This window comes from Styela clava, chromosome 9, assembly GCF_964204865.1.
Source record: "Styela clava chromosome 9, kaStyClav1.hap1.2, whole genome shotgun sequence".
Lineage (NCBI taxonomy): Eukaryota > Metazoa > Chordata > Ascidiacea > Stolidobranchia > Styelidae > Styela > Styela clava.
In genome coordinates, this window is record NC_135258.1 from 18,869,644 (window position 1) to 18,886,726 (window position 17,083).

A 17,083-nucleotide genomic window follows, 5' to 3' on the forward strand; every position below is an offset into this window, starting at 1 on the left:
ATCATCAGACAAACCCTATAACATGATATATTTTATACTGTAATAACGATAACTTATGGCCCGTGAAAAATTGTTGTTGTTTGTTGCGGCCCTTTCATTCCTCTTAGTTGTGCAGTCCTGCTGCGCCATATGAAAGAAAACGGGCTTTGAAAACGTATACGTAAAACCTCAGATGATAAAATGAGCATGACATAGTTCGGTGAATTGAGTGGCGTCACCCAAAAGCTATAACAATTCGTTTTCTCGAACTGTACTGAAAACCTGCTGATTATTAATTAAAATATACTGCGGAATATTTTTCAACTTGGTCTCTATTTTGACTTGATACAGTGAGATTGATCGCATTCTTACCAGACCTTAATTTTAGATTAAATACGCTTGACTCAACAAATAAAAAGTGAATGTATCATAATTGCTGGCAATGTAGATTTATTGCACCGATTTCGCGCAAATTTCGTGAAACGCATTAACATTTGTATTGCAAATGGATCATATTGAAGATGTTGTTTAAAATTAAAAGAAATAGCGAAAATAATATTAGTTTTAATTACATACTAAAAAATGATCTCCCGGACGTTACGGACACCCTGTACGTAGTATACTGAGTGATTGCGTACAAGCGTACTGGGTTGGCCATAGACTCACGCCCGCTTTTCATCCTTACGAGTCGAAGGTATTATGACGTCACGTGTTTTGGTACCATGATGATTTGATGTTGAACTTCTTGCTGTGTGTAAATTCACGTTATTATGAAATAAACGTACATGTAACCACAATTGTATAGCTTACGCATACCTTTGCATACGTACTAAATTGCAAAGCAATTTACGGTGAAAAATCCAAGTACTACAAACCGATAGTAGTGATTCTGATGGCACATCATTTATGCATCTGAAACACAAATATCAATTTCTCGTGGTCTGGAACACAGGTTCCTCAAGCTGAAATAATATTCACTGTAATTATAGTTCGCAGTCACCTAGCTTTTCCATTCTATCCCTTAGCTTACAGTCAAGATGATAATAACATATTGTCATAATATCGGTATTCACGTTTTTTCGTTGGTATCGGCGAAAATGGTATCAGTCCATCTCTACATGATACTACATATTTTCACTCCAATTTCACGCAAAAATTCCGGGAAAGTAAACCAAAAATCCACCATCAGCGCCATTGGTAGGGATTGTGATGAATGCCAAGTATGCAGTTATGGCCATTGTTCTAACAAAAATTCTCCAATAGCCTCCATTGACTCTTTAATTTTATTTCGGGAAGTAAATCATAAATTATATTGAACTTTATGTAAACATTCATTACTCTAATTTCTCATCTGATCCTGTAATAAATGCAGCGGATGCAACTAGTTTCAACATCTTTTTCCGTATTAACTCATCAAAGTGTGTTTTGATTTTCTGTCCATCCATAATTTTGGTATCAATGAATTGTTCTTGTTGGAATAAAATGAACTGATACAGTGACTGATTATGAGATTCGGAAAAAGGCGCAGTATACTCTGAAAAAAACAACATCAAACGTAAAAGTATAGACGGGTATTCAAGCTACAGAAACAAACTTAACAAAACCGGTACTTCCGTAGTATGTGTACCAGGTTAGGGTTCGGCCATAATTTTCCTTATTTTAGTTCTATTACGAGTTCGAGGACTGTCTGTGTTAGCCAAGTGAATATCTCCCTGCCCATATGTTTCAGTCCCTTTACACAACTTGATGTAAAATAAGTGAACAAAACTATTTACCTCCATATTGGTACATTCTGGAGCGCCAACCAACCATGGTAAAATTGCGATTGAAAATTACAAATATTATAAACTAAATGATGGCTCGCTAACCTTTAATCTCAATTCCCATGTTTCGCACATTCCATTTGTATATTCCCTGCGCTAAATTATTCCCTTCAAGGTTCGATACCATCCATTTTATAATGTTTTGGTCGTCTTCGAAAATGTCTTCCAATCCACTTCTTGCCCGTGCCAAAACAAGCGAGTATAATTCTCCCTAAATAGCAAGTTGGAACATCGAGAGTCGTGTTGTCTCCAAATGACATATTTGTTTTATGCAAACCTCTCTAAACTCCTACCTTTTTGGCGCTCGAAAATCTCACGGTAGGTTTTTCATCACCATGCTTGCGAAAGAAGGTGTCCGATACAAACTGAAACTTCTTTCCTGTATTGAAATAATAAGGTCAGAAGAACCGAACTAACAACCAAAAGGTTGTGCTAAAAAAATCGTTTGTAACTCGAAGAACAATACAAAGATAGGAATTAGATTTATTTGATTCATGTTATATAACGCCACTACCGCTCTTAAAACTTGCAATCGATAAACGTATTGCAAAGTGTCTATTGCATGGGGTGATAGTTTGCCAGAATTAATTTTAAATAAAGGAAGGCCTACCTGTTGGCTTTTTGCTTGAGCAGGTGATTATATAAACGGGCATCATGGCATTTCCCCACAGAGTATATGTTACAATCAGGTCGATGTCCCCGCGTTTTCGGCATTTTCCAGTCACATGCTTGTCGAAGTTGGATAATCTTTCCCCATTCGTGCGACGCAGTGGCCGAGGCGTCGCCTTAAAAAGATTCTCTTCACTTATATGGAAATCGACATTTTCATTAACCCTTGTGTAATATGCAAGCACGAATGTCAGAAAGGCCATGAAAGCAACGTATCCGCATAACTTCAAGCATTTAGACCTTATTTTCCTCATATTAGCAAGCTCTTTCCTCTGACCACATCAACGTCGAGCGCACAAAATACACCATATTTGAATATTTTTTCAAAAATGTTTCATACTGTCCTTCTAATTCATAATAGCAATACTGTACATCGGTAGCGAAGAGTCTCTCATAAATACGAAACTGCGATAAGCGGAAACCAGATGCAATATTGTTTCGCCTGCGGCATCTATTCTAGCACTGCATAAGACGCTCAATCATGTTCGGATAAAATTTCGATGCGAGGAAACGATGAATACACGTTTGCGCACTGCCAAAGCATAGCCATAAGATGCAGAAGTTTTGACTTTCTATTTACATCGTATTCAGGACCAACCAACCATTCCTACATCTAACAGAAGAGTGTAGTTTGAAAATTGAGTTTTTTCATGCGATAAGCAGCAAATACGTGAAAATGCTATCCAGGTTTTGATGACATGACAATATTATGAGGATGTACTAAATCGGGTAAAATTCTATGAATCTCGAACTTCGCTTGTATACGAGAGTACGATATACGGATTGAACTTTATTTGACCTTTAAGGGATGCGACTCACATAGTAATGAACATTAGACACCCAGCCAGAGGTTGCGGATTTTGAAGAGAGTCGAAAAACCTATACCTTGCTTCATAATCAAAATAACGGATAGGGGCCTACACCAAATTCAGTTTTGAAATATCAACCTAAAGTACTAATTCTGAACACTTGAGGGCTATATTCTTAAATTTTTAACAGCGACAACATAGAAATTTATCCTATTATGATGGCCTAATTTATGCTCAAAACATAACGCGTGAAAGGATTTCTGAATAAGCACTCAAACGCGTAAATAATTTGATGGTCGAACGTATCCACCAGAGTTAAACTACACTATAGGTTAAACTTAGCTTGCTCTGCGAAAATTTCGATATTCCTTCCTTCCACACATTGCATATTTAAAAAAAATATTTCCCCTATTATGAATCAGTTCAAGTCAATATTGAACTATTCTAGCAAGAATTGTAATTTGAATACACATCGAGTAAGAAACATGGAAGGTCTTTACCAGGCTCGGCGGTGTGGCGCATCGTGTTAAGCGTTAGGAATAGACCCGCCACCGTATCTCTGATTACCTTTCGTGGGTTCGCATCCCATGCGGGGATGATTATGTGCGAGAGGATTGATTGCTGGACTCCTCACCGCCGTAGGGTGGTTCACGTAACCCAAGGGTGGGCAACTTCTCTAGTCGGCGGGCCAGATGTGGGAAAATGAAGTCCTCAGTGGGCCGGATTATTACATGCATAGTATTCAATATCTTAATCACATATTTATTCGCTAATGCAAGAAAGAAAATTATAAATCACGTTTAAAATAAAGTTTGAACTTCACAACAAATAGAGCCGGTCAAAATCTCGTGCAGGCCGCACCCAGCCCGCCCCTGACGTAACCGCTGGTCGGTTAAGGCTTCCTCCACCATCGAGTCTGTGCCTCCAAAAACAAATACTGTAACTGGCTAACTAATCTCATACCCTTCCTGGATTGGTAGCCGGATGAGAGGCCGTGGTTCGCCATATGATTAAATCGTCTCACCTCTCCCCCGGGATAAATATGTATATCCTATCCTATCCTACCATTTTCTATCATATCTTATTCAACGACTAGCTACTTTTTTTTTTTTGAAGAATCTGAATCTTTCCCGTTCGGCATTGCCTACCAAATTTAATACACTCTGGGGTGTTTGTGGTAACCTACAGTTGGCTCTCAAGATTAAAAACAACAGAACGCGAATGCAAATATCTCCCTATTCAACCACAATATGTTGCTCCAGGCAAATGAATGATTTCTGTTACGCCAATCTGACATCTTCGCATGTGTTATGTATTTAAACAAAATTTCACTATTTTATAGATTTCACCAATGTACTGGCAAGATTATCCATATCAAATTTTTCTTGAAGCATATCCTCATACATGAAAATTGGTTCACGAGCTCCGCCATGCGATAACATTTTTGATCTAGAAAAATTATATTTTTTGTATATCTAGAAATAGTTCATTTTCAATATATGATCGAAGATCAAGCAATCTCAATAATAAAATATGACATATAAAAGATTCAAGAATCCGAATCACCTAAAACAATAATCTTAACTTTCTCTACAGCACCATTACAGTAAATGCATACACTGGTATAAAAGCATAGAAAATGGAAGTAGTTTGTCATGCAAAGAACCAATTACCAGCACAGGTTGAAATATAAAAATGTTATTTTCTGCTAGGTCACTAAAGTGGAATAATAATATTATAACTTAAATCAAAATATATTCAACTGTTTGAAAGTAATGAAAACTCAGAAATCACAAAACTGTTTCTTTCTTTCGCAAATCATTATACAAAAATTGCGAACTCGCTTATATTAGGTAAATAAATATGTTAAAAAAAGAAATACTACTACTTTTCTACTCACTGATATCTTTCTCCCATTTCTCTGTTTAAAGGATCTTTTTGAAAGCATTTAGTCCATAACCTGGAAGCTACTGCTCTTGACATTAAATATGAATAATACTTTGCTCCGTAACTTGCAAGATGTGAGAAGCGTAGATACCAAGAAGTTTTTGCTACATGTGGAAGACTATAATGCTGTTTGTGGAGCTAGATATAGGAAAGTAAAATAAATAAAGTTGTTAGCAATAATCAAAATTGGAAATGCAAAATTCACATATTTAATATTGGGAGTCTTTTTACCACTCGTACTCTGTAGTATGATTCAAGAGGATAATCGTTAGAACAAATTTGTTTTTATGATCATACTAATAAAAAATTAGCTCATGCACTATCAATAATGCCCGTATGCCATTCTATATATTTTTTACTAGGAAGTTTACGCGAAGCAAGAAATAAAGGAGAATGATTTCTGAGCAAAGTTACGGACGGCCGCTAACATGCCAAGATCTGCTGAAACTATAAATCATAGCGAAAATTGCTGAAATCAGTAAATAATGATCGACACAAGACTTAAAAAGCATGCCAATACAATCAAGAAACAGATATGAAATAGTTAATTTTACATAACTGAAGATCTTTGAACAAAAATTTCGGCATAAAAAGTTTTTGTCTTGTAGGTATGCTGACATTGAGTTCACAGCCAACAGAGTTGGACGACTAAAATATTTTTTTTGGAGGAACAAGTTGTGCAGAAGAACCCAGTCCATTTTAATAGATATAAAATGAGCACAACCAACACAGAACAAATTCGCTGTATATTTGAGTAGCTTGTTATCAAATATTTATCAGATAGGCAAAAGAGAATTGATATTGGAAATTAGCATGTTTGATGCAATAGAATTATGCTCAATACAACATCCAGCCTAAAATTGACATGGGATTCTTGTAATGTTAAAACGTTATAAGTATACAGTATAGTTAGATATATTAAAATTGCAATACCTCAGCATATGTTACTCCAAGGCTACTAGGTAAAGGATGAACACCATGATAGACTTGATCAAGCATTGAATAAAACACCTGAAAAATATTTTTATGCAAATCAATGATGTCATAAAAAGGCCAAACTTAACTACTATCAGAAAAACGAAATGTTTCTGAATTGTAATTCAAAAACGCTGTATGACAGATATAAAAATCTTCATCGTTCATACAAAATCATTCAAGTATGATAATACCTATTGTTTTAAGTAAGTGAAATTTTTTTCTAGGTCCATAAAGCAGCAGGTGAGGAAGGATACTTAGCACAGATAAAATTGAAAGTTATTGCTTCAAATGGACAATACTTACACATATATTAATCAGGGATTATAGGTCTCAAGTTACTGTGAATGTTAAGATGACCAACTTGAATTATGTAAGTTTTTTAATCTGTATAATGTGAAACATAACATTGTTAAGTACTAAGTAGAAGGATTATATTAATATTATTAGGATTTACATATTTATCCCGGGAAAGAGGAAAGCCGATAAGACGGCTTATCCATATGGCGAACCACGGTCTCTCGTCCGGTTACCATTCCAAGTCGGGTATGGGATTAGATATATTGTTTGTTTTCGGAAGCATGGACTTGGTGGTGGAGGAAGCCGTAACCGACCAGCGGTTACGTGAACCACCCAACGACGGCGAGGAGTCCATCAAACCTCTCGCACATAACCATCCCTGCATGGGATTCGAACCTGCGAACCCACGTAGAGTAATTAGAGGTGCGGTGGCGAGCGTATTCCAAACGCTTAGCCCGTTGAGCCACACCGCCACACATTGAATTCAGATATGCACCTTACCTGTAATTGCATGTCGCTTGCAGCACACACATGATCTGCTTCACATAATTTTTTAATCATGTCAGGTGGTAACGCTTCCCTTGTTTTGTGATGTTTAGCAAATTTTGATAAAACCTTCTCATCATTAGCATAGTATTCCATTAGAATTGAGGGAACCTTACAAAGTGAAGAATATTTTACAAATAAATACACATTTTTACAAGTGCAGTATAAACAATAAATAAATTGTGGGGTCGACAAACCTCAAGTTGGAAATTCTAGATTTGTTGATTGTTGAAACAGGTCCAAATACTTAAACACAATTTTCTTGGATACCCACATGATATAGGCTTTTTACTATCATAAAATCGAAAGCCAAAAATCCACCTGTATTATATTGCAAACAACAGGTGTTAGTAACACGCAATTTTATGATCTCATCGCAGTAGAAAGGAGCACATTTTCTGGCATCCAGACTATACCTACTTGTAAAAATCTAGACCAGAGGGATGCAACATTAGGCCTATGGACCTGGACTGTCTGGCCCGCTGGACCTATTTTTGTAAATCGCAAATGACCCGGTATCCCATTATTTTTGCATACTCATTTTATTTGTACCGGCACCAAGCACCATCACCGTTTTTGATCTCATTTTCAGCATTATGTGCTGCTGTGAGCAGAATATTCAACGCTGGAGTATAAAATTAGGTTTTTCAGCTTTAGGAAAAACCTACCTCCGCAAAATCTGTGGCACATCTCGTACCAGTTACATGTTGATATCTTGTTCTAGCAAGCATAGAATGCATAGCATGTCCAGCTTCGTGAAACAAGTTATTCACAGAACAAGGAGGAAGTAATGTAACATTGGTTGCTGTAGGTGATGGCAGGTGAAGCAGCAAAACAACAACCGGAACTTGGTAAGATCCATCAGGCATTCTTCGACCTCCCCTAAATGAGAGATTGTAACATAATAAAAATAATTGTATGAAAATAGCTGATTTTTCTTGTGGTAATATATACAACATGACACATAAAACACATCTTTTAAGAACTCTGTCTGGCTTTATTCTTGCAGTTCAGAAAGAGTATTTTATAATTTAAGCAGCAGGAAGAAGAATAAATATAAGTAGCAATTCTAACCTAACAAGATTCCTGCAATTGGAACCGTAGTCAGTAGGTTTAAATCAAAATTCACTATAAACACAATACCTTATCGTGAAATGACAATCTTGTTGAGGTTTCCCGGGTCTTTGAAAGAAATCACAATAAATATATCCTATAACTCCTTCTGTTTCGTGTTGTACTGCTAGTTTAATTACATCGGGTGACCAAATTTCTCCTTTTTTAGGTTCAACAGTTTGCAGAGAAACTCCATAAAGTGACTAAATATACACGAAAAAAGTTGTCATGTCCAACTTGTGTCAACTAAGTACCGGAAGTAGTATTTTATTGAACTCAAAAAACGGTCATGAAATCAAGCCCTGCAGCTTTACATTTAGCAAAATAACATTTTGATGTCAAGGTTTCCCAAGAGTTTCCCTTTGTTTATTCTGTTAGAAAATTGTCAACAAAATGGGAAAAGTCAACTAAAGCTTGTGGCTGAATATTATTGTGTTAATTTTACTAAAATTTATAGCTGAATGCATCAGTAACAAATATTTGAGCTTTCGGTTATTTAGTCTGATTAACAATAACTAAGAAACCTGATTTATTGGGAAAAATGTTATTATATTACAGTAATGAAACTACAGGGTGACCGAAAAACACGAACCCAGGTCATTTGGAACATATTCTAGATCCAGAGAGAACATAACTTTTGTGGAAAGCGTCCTAGATTACTTAAACATTGTGGTACAATCATACACAAACAGAATTTCAAGTGCAAATAAATTTTCATCATTTTCATAGAATTAAATAATTTATATGTCACCTCATATATAGCAATAATAACAGTTTTCTTCAGTTTTGCTAATAACTAGGCATAAAATATAATTTATATAAAGCTTAACCAACCTGAAATATTGTATTTAATCCATCCATGCAATCACCAAGAGAAAAGAAGCTACTAAACATATCAGTGTTCACATTAGACCTAAATATATAGAGAAAGAAAACATAATTTATACCAAGAATCCTTGTAACAAATATGTCTTGCTTGCGAAGCCCGGGCACTTTGCTAAAATGTGAAAGCACCAACAAACCTTTGCTCTTTAAGCCGTGACGATAAGTAATGAACATCCCATGGCATCAACTCTCTTGTACTTCCTAACTCCCGCTTTAACGTTCTTAGTTCATCAAATTCTGCCTGAAGTGGAAACATTGTTAAGGTAAGTACAGAAAATTGTGGAAAAGAATATATTATAGCTGTATAGTGTATGATAATAAATTTTATGAAAAGGCTCCACACAAGCACACCAGTAACATTAGTGTTCCTGCCAGAAAAAAAATCTATGTCCAGGGTTTTATTTCAAGAACCTCAGTCAGCTATGTCGGTCAGAAAAGTGAATTCCACTCACTACTTCATATTTTTCAATTCGAATTCACACAAACTGTCTTTTACTAACATGCAATCCACATTATACAGTAGTCGATCAAAAAATTTGAGTAAAAAAATGCTGCGGTGCTCGAACACCCAAGCCGAGTGAAATGTCCACACCTGAACCGTGCATCTCGGCTGTCTCTCAACCATTCAACAAGCATCAGTTCAAGTCAGACATTAGCGGGATAACATGTTTCGAGATTCAGTGTTTTTACCGTTTATCATGGCTCCCACGAAAAGTAGTGATAAAAGGAAGAAGGAGAAGTGAGAACAACCATAGAGTTGAAAAAAGAAATTATTGCGAAATACGAGTTTGAAGTATAAGGAAATGATAAGGAAACCTAATATTTCGCAGGGAGTGACAACAATTAGTAAGCAAAGGCCTCAAATAATTGAGGAGATGGAAAAGTCACTGCGTATCTTTATTGTTGTTTAGACATACGTTATTTTAATATATTGGGTATTTTGGAACGTGTAAAAATGTATAAAAATATTTACAATTTGCCATTGCAAAAAACTTTCGGTACTCCAACACCAACCCTGTATGAATTACGTCGATGACCAAGGAGTCACTGTAATTCTTTATACAGTGAGGATCTCTTGGCATGTTAATAGTCAACTGTAGCTTTGCTCAGGGATCATTCTCTTTTAATTTCTGAGCGAGTTCTTGTGACTTTGCTTTGAGTGAATAGGCTTTCATTAAAAATGAAACAAAGTATGTTATAGTCGACTCACTTCAGCTGGTGACTTCAAACTGGCAGAAAGTGTGTTTAAAAATGTTGATACTTGTTCTGGATTCTGAGCAATTGTTGCTTTTAATGCTCTCTCAGCATAGCTCGCATATCCAACCAGGTGAGCAAGTTGATATCGTGATTTGAGAAGCCTGTTGAGAAAATTGTCAAAATTTATTACATAATATAGGTCAAATTAAAGGAAACTTCAAATTAAATATATCATACTAATAAAAGCTTCTCTAAAGTTAACGAAAGCAAACAAAAATAATTGTCTTGATTCAATAATTATTTGCCCTAATAGAAGTACTATTTCTGTAACGCTCAATGTGACATAGCTAAATTCGCAGGTGTAGCCTGTGAAGGATCATTACTAAGTTATTTATTCACTACTAAAATTCTTATGTAAAAATTAGACTTTTATTCATATGCAATTATTATCATTTTATTGGCTTCTTCGTTACTTTGCTCTGAGAGAAAATACCTTGGAAGTTGCAGACTAATGGAAACTCTTGCTAAAATCATTTATATGAATTATAAACATTGACCTCCTCAATGAAAACATTTTTGATAGTTGAGATAATTAGTTAATGTGTGTTTTAATATTAATTAATTGTATTCAAATTAGACTGACATTGATTTCAATATTCAAAATCGAAGAAATTACTAACCTGGACAAAATTGCCTCCAGACCAGGGTTGGGGAACAAATACATTCGATATGCTGCTTCTCTTATTCTTTCATCAGGATGTTCTGCATGAAGTCCAGATAACTGTATTGTATCAGATTCACCGCTCATTCTTCCAAACAATTCTCTCAAATCAGTTGGTAAGAGATTTTTGGGCACAGCTACTGGTTGACCTGACCCCTGATTAACAAAGAGATGATTCTTGAAACATATTTGTAGGATAATCTGGGAAAAAATTCAGCTCTTCCTATTACTTTGTTAGTGAAGGTAACACTAACACATATACCAGAATACTTTTTTAAAAAGCAGATATTTTTTTTTGCTATATTTCTCACCATGACAATTCAGATACCAGATTAACTAGGCATAAGAATAGCGGACTTAAAAAGGGATTGAAGGAAATAAGTCGCATCATGCATGTAGAAAGATATTGTTTCATACTTTGAAACAAAATTTTTAAACCTGAATTTTCAGATGTTATGTGAGGCATCTCAGTCATCTTTGTTCATTTACTCACTCACAAATTTTAATTCATTAATTTACAGACATCTCTTCAAAACGATACGATAAAACAAATACCTGGAGCATTGCACTTGTTAAATTCAAAATTTCTTCATGGAGTTTGACTGCTTTTGAACGTTTATTTGAATCCAGATGAATTCCACTGATTTCAAAATCAAACATAAAAAGTTCTGCAACTCGTCTTGTTTCGTCATCAAAGCTATGTAAAACAAATCAGCATAAGTACTATATTTTATCAAGGATAAGGGGTGCACAGTACTGAATCAGGATTTATACAGACACAAACACTCTTTATCTGTTCAGAACAACCGAGCAACCAATTTAAAAAAAATATGAGTCAAGCTAAAACAACGAAATCCAGGTCATTTGCAACATATTCAAAAGAGAACATAACTTTTGTGCAAAGCAATATATCGCCGGATGAGAACAGAACAGGCCTAAGTCACAATTTTGAGTTTTGAGAAAAACGCAAAAAACAATTTGGAATTTTTTTATTTTTGAATTTCTAGATATTCACACTTAGTAAAGACCTGAGCTCTGGTTATTCCAACGTGGATGTGAATATCTTTGTAATCAATATTTTTTGGCACCTCAGCTTCAATTCCTTCCTGCTTTTTTACCCCCATAATGGACTTTGGCCCATTCTGTTCTCAACAACTTCTGAATTTTTTTGTATGGGATGCAAAGTAAAACAAGGTGACTTAGGCCTGAGTTGCACTGAAGAAATTTTTAGGGATGTAAGTTTCGGACATTTCATTTCTGATGTTCATGCCCATCATATTGGAACTTGGGACTATCTTTTTTCAGTATTTTGGGGTTTTGAGCCATGCTCTACAAGGTGGTGGTCTTGAAATTCTGAGTTTCTCAATAATAAAAATTTTAGCTGGACTTAGGCCCATTCTGTTCTTAACTTCTACAGGCCTAAGTCCAGCTAAAATTTTTATTATTGATAAATTCAGGATTTCAAGACCACCACCTTGTAGAGCATGGCTCAAAACCCCAAAATATTGAAAAAAGTGAATTTTGCAAAAATGTGACTTAGGCCCCTTCTGTTCTCATCCGGCGATATATAAAAATTGGGTACTCCTCAAGTATGTATGTGTACCAGGTTAGGGTTAGGTCATAATTTTATTCTGATTTTCGTTATTTTAGTGCTATTTGTGCCCTTTACACAACTTGATGTAAAATAGGCAGACAAAATTAGTTTCCTCCATGTTAGTACACATACATCTGGATTCTGTAGCGCCAAAAATCGTACCTAGCCATTAACTCTTTGTCTTTGACAACATCATGCATTGCTTTATGTAATGATGAATGAGTATTTAATTCTTCAACCATTGTTCCTATGGCAACATGAGCTTCATTAGCTGCTTGTGCATAAGATTGGTTTGGATGCGCACATCGTACAAAATCAGCCAGATCCGCAACTCTGAAAATGAAATATTCAAATTAATTATTGCAAATTATATGGCAAAATAAGCACCAAAACATATTAAATTATAGCATGAATTAAAGGTAAGTTTGGTATCTAATACGAAACAACTAAATTTAGAATTGATACACATTGATACATTGTTTTGAAAGTTAATAAGCTTCTCGTATATTGCACTTATATTAGAAAACATTAAAATTTGTTATCAATCCATTTAGCTCATCTACTTTGAAAACATCAATTCGATCACAGTGTGATATAAAGAAACCAACAACAGAATTAATATGTATCGACAAAATGATGAATTGTCTGAAAGATTTGGTACAAAACTGCTGCAATATTTGACATGAAATAGTGGAATAATGTGCAACACCTTACCAGTTGATCACTGTCCTAATTTGGAGGGTTTATGGAGTAGTTGTAAGACTGCAGAACTGAGAGAGACCATGGGTAGTAGGCTAAGTATTTGTGGGCTATGGTGATAATGATAACAGTAACCAAATCTGTGTATGAAACTTATTCACATGATTTAGGTAAAATGTTCAATTATGTGAAGCAAATGATGTAGGCCTATATAATTGAGCATCTTATCATCTGTCCTATCCCACAAGAAAATCCTATCCTATCATTATTTATTTTATGAATTATCTGTAGAAATCATTCTGCACCTGCACAAAGTATCCGATAATTCATCAAATAGGATAATAGTTTCTTTTCCTGGTTTTGCAGCAATAGCTTGGTCCAGTAATCTCCAGCCCTTTTTAATACATTCATCCTAAAAATATAAGACAATGTTGTAACAATTATTCCTGACAGTAACTTTACAAAACCTAGTTTACATTGTCAGGTTGTAGAGTAAAGACATAGACTGTATCCTAATACAGTAGTAATTGGTGATCAACTGATACTTGCTTCATCAAATACTCGACATGGAATGATAAAACTAAATAAAAATATTGAAACAATCGCCAAGAAAACTTTCGACCAGTTATTCTGAGCTGCATTAAGTTCAATTAAATTACCAATATCTATCTTGCTAATACGATAGTGAAAATAAAAATATACCATTATACCTTTGCTTTTATGAATCCTTCTGGAGAACTGAGTTCTGGAACTCCAAATAATCCAACATTTTTATTCCATAGATCAAATTTTTTCTCTGGAAGTGAGTTGAATGAAATCTCTAAAGGTGATCTCGTAGAAACAGATCGCTTCAACAAGCTTCTGTTATTAAAATTTTTGTGACATGAACATTGGCAGTTCTGTGGAGCAGTAAACCTCAGTTTACATAAGTGTCTGGCTGTAACACGTCTCATTTCTATTGTCAAGTTTTAGATTAAAGCTATGGCAATATTAGTTCATTATAGTCTAAATTTCAACATCAAAACATATGGGCTCTCGTGTATTTTCTGACTTAAATAACTTCTAGTGGACATGGTGTAACAATTTTTGCATATATATGCATATCGCATATAATTTTTTCTCTTCTTTTCACATTTTTTTTTTAGTGCAAAAGTATGACCTGCGTAATCATGCGATGTTCTTTTTTCTTGTAATTTTTATTCTTTGATTGATACCACCCTATATGCAAATTAAAACAGCATTTATTGGCGGATTATAATATGATGCAATATCGTGCAAATCTCAGTGTACGCTATCAGATTCTTAAAATAGATAGGAATTCACCATTTTATAGATGGATTTTCGTATGTCTCTGTAAAAATCATTGAAGATGCTATTATATATAGTCTGAAGTGTTTAAATGTACTATATAGTTTTGGAAATAGGGTATTTTTAATTTTTCACCCATTCATAGAAATTTCCCCATTGTCACGATTTGATTCTTGTCTGACATAAAGTAAAATTAATTTGAGGAAATTATAATTTGCTCTACGCCCTTCATATTCTTTCTTTTTTTCGCAATTTTTATTACTATTAAAAAACATTATAATCTGCTAATTATGTGATGTTCCCTGTAATTTTTATTCCAGTATTTTTAGGTAATTGATTTCTGAGGCCTCTTAAACGGGCTTAAAACTCAATAATTTCTTTTCCCCCTATTGCAATTATGATGCCTGCTTTAGAGTGTCCTATCCTGGTAGAATCTCTCCTTAGGGGTCGTTCGACCATGGAAGTCTTGCCCGTCCGTCCCCTTCCGTATATATTTTTATGCTTATTGTTGTTTGCTTATGCTTACCGTATTATGTACTTGTATCGGAAATAAATCATATCTATCTATCTGTATAAGTTATCATTCCTAAGTGTGACCGTAATCTCTAGTCTTGGCTATTTCAGAGACAATGCATAGCATAATTGTTATGTAAAATCTATGGTGATTTCGTGATTATAATTATGTTATGCATTGTCTCTGAAATAGCCAAGACTAGAGTTTGCAAAGTACCGGTATTGCGACGGTCATCCGTAATATAAGTAGGCCTATAAGTTTATTTTGATTTTCCCGAAACAAAACAAAAACACGTGCAAAATGACACAGTGAACACACAGTAGATTGGGAAAATCAGGAAAACTGGCAAAACCTCTCATAAGGTTTAAAACTCCTAGAAACGCATGTGCCAGTTTAATCATATTAGACACACAAAAAAATATTAAAAATAAAAGATAAAACACGAACTGTGTTGTTCGGGCGTGTAGCACACTGCAGACACGGTGAATTTTAATTAAAAACTGTTTATATAAAGCTTAATAGTGCCTGCGTGTACCGTAATTTGGTACTGGAGAAAGTTAACAAATTCAATTACGCCAGAAGCCTCTCTCGTATCGGGATCGTTTCGCAGAGCTGCAATGAATACGTAACTCAAGCGAGACAGCAATTTCCACCAAGGAACGTTCACGATATCCTCATCTGAGCAATTTCGTGAGTGGACATAGGCCTACCGGTATTATTATATATTCACGCAAAGGCTGTTGTAGTTGTTGTAGTCCACCAACCGGGCACCAAGTCTTTATGTCCGTCTACAGGTCATGCATTGTGCCACACTTTATTAATGAGGCTTGCTACTTGAGGCTACTGATAAATTTCCGGAGTACAACAACAAGAAGCTAAATCAGTAAATAGTTTCACTCCAAGCAAGGCTATAGATAAGCAGAAATGGACATATTAACTTATGCAACGCTATGCTTCTATGGGTGTAGTTTCGTACAACTTCTAGTAGGCGTATGGTAGCAAATTTTGCACATATCATTCCTGACCCGTGACCCCCACCTGACTTTGTCATCCAAAAATTATGTGAGTGTCTGAATGTGATCCCATCTCACAAAAATAAATAATTCTATGTAACTGAACGTTTCAGATTTTATGGATTTATTTATGTAGAAATAGCATAGTTCGCCATTCTTATAAAACGTGAATTATGGCTTCTGACATATTGGAAGGCCTTGAACTTCGTTTTCGTCCTTCAAAAGGGAGACCATTAATGACTGAATTTTTGAAAGAACATATGTTCGATATTCCTCAGTCACCCTTAATTGATCCTGAGATGCTACGACTCAAAACTTCATCACCACAGAACCAAAAATCATATTTAGGAGAGAAAAGTTCCCCTCTGCATTTTGATAGATCTGAAGTTGTTGGTAAAAATGATGAAGCAATACTGCCTTCAGATGCTAAAAGCAATGATGCTGCTACTCAAGTGGAAAGTGAAAGTTTTTCTTCGTTGACCATAACCGGAAATCTTCCATCAGCTAAAAAGCGAATTCATCAAAATAGCTCTAAGATAATGGACACTGCTCAACGGAAATCAGATGGCAACTCAACTCCAAAGAGAGCAAAAATGAGACAAACATTATCTATATCAAATATTCCACCGGTATCCAGTAAAATAGGAGATACCCAGAGCTTCCGAGCTGTACCAGCCAGTTTAAATAAAAAATCCACTAAATATGATCAAAAGTCAGATAAGAATCATTTTGTGAATGCTGATATGGGAATCGTAGATGATAATCCTGAAATTTTCCTCTCTAAACCATCTGACGAATTAAACTCATCCGGATCGCCGAAGCATATAAGTGAAAAGAACTGTTCTCATTTTGCTGCCGATGGCCATCAAAAAGGTGAAAGAATAATATTCAACGATGAATTGTTGAATACTGTTGAACTAATAAACAATGATTTTAGAACAAAAAGAGCCAGTTACATATGGAACAAATTTTTTCCTGAAAAAAGTCATGA

At 35.1% G+C, this 17,083-nt stretch overlaps 3 protein-coding genes across 3 annotated transcripts in view; all 3 read right to left on the reverse strand.

The window, feature by feature from the left end:
- The window catches only part of LOC120339888 (solute carrier family 35 member F6-like), a 139,076-nt gene that overhangs the window by 39,966 nt on the left and 82,027 nt on the right, over positions 1 to 17,083 (reverse strand). The gene's annotated exons all lie outside the window — the stretch shown is intronic.
- On the reverse strand, positions 1,240 to 2,851 carry LOC120338697 (uncharacterized). The gene is made up of 4 exons (XM_039406608.2): positions 2,413 to 2,851; positions 2,096 to 2,181; positions 1,848 to 2,013; positions 1,240 to 1,513 (listed from the first exon to the last, which is right to left on the reverse strand). The coding sequence occupies exons 1-4, from the start codon at positions 2,723 to 2,725 to the stop codon at positions 1,314 to 1,316; spliced, it is 765 nt and encodes a 254-aa protein (XP_039262542.2). The 5' UTR covers positions 2,726 to 2,851; the 3' UTR covers positions 1,240 to 1,313.
- On the reverse strand, positions 4,022 to 14,355 carry LOC120338927 (mitochondrial intermediate peptidase-like). The gene is made up of 14 exons (XM_039406937.2): positions 13,968 to 14,355; positions 13,563 to 13,669; positions 12,721 to 12,891; positions 11,520 to 11,661; positions 10,924 to 11,120; positions 10,257 to 10,404; positions 9,184 to 9,287; positions 8,996 to 9,074; positions 8,192 to 8,364; positions 7,717 to 7,930; positions 7,004 to 7,159; positions 6,161 to 6,238; positions 5,181 to 5,365; positions 4,022 to 4,729 (listed from the first exon to the last, which is right to left on the reverse strand). Exons 1-14 carry the CDS (start codon positions 14,208 to 14,210, stop codon positions 4,612 to 4,614), a joined length of 2,115 nt encoding a protein of 704 aa, XP_039262871.2. The 5' UTR covers positions 14,211 to 14,355; the 3' UTR covers positions 4,022 to 4,611.

Excerpts from the sequence above, each read along its gene's own strand:
- LOC120338697 (XM_039406608.2), bottom strand. The coding sequence starts at position 2,725 with ATGAGGAAAATAAGGTCTAAATGCTTGAAGTTATGCGGATACGTTGCT. Across the intron at positions 2,182-2,412 it reads CTCAAGCAAAAAGCCAACAG|GAAAGAAGTTTCAGTTTGTA; the intron begins GTAGGCCTTCCT and ends ATTTCAATACAG. Across the intron at positions 2,014-2,095 it reads GATTTTCGAGCGCCAAAAAG|GGAGAATTATACTCGCTTGT; the intron begins GTAGGAGTTTAG and ends CTTGCTATTTAG.
- LOC120338927 (XM_039406937.2), bottom strand. The coding sequence starts at position 14,210 with ATGAGACGTGTTACAGCCAGACACTTATGTAAACTGAGGTTTACTGCT. Across the intron at positions 12,892-13,562 it reads TTATCGGATACTTTGTGCAG|AGTTGCGGATCTGGCTGATT; the intron begins GTGCAGAATGAT and ends TTTCATTTTCAG. Across the intron at positions 11,121-11,519 it reads TAACAAGTGCAATGCTCCAG|GGGTCAGGTCAACCAGTAGC; the intron begins GTATTTGTTTTA and ends TTTGTTAATCAG.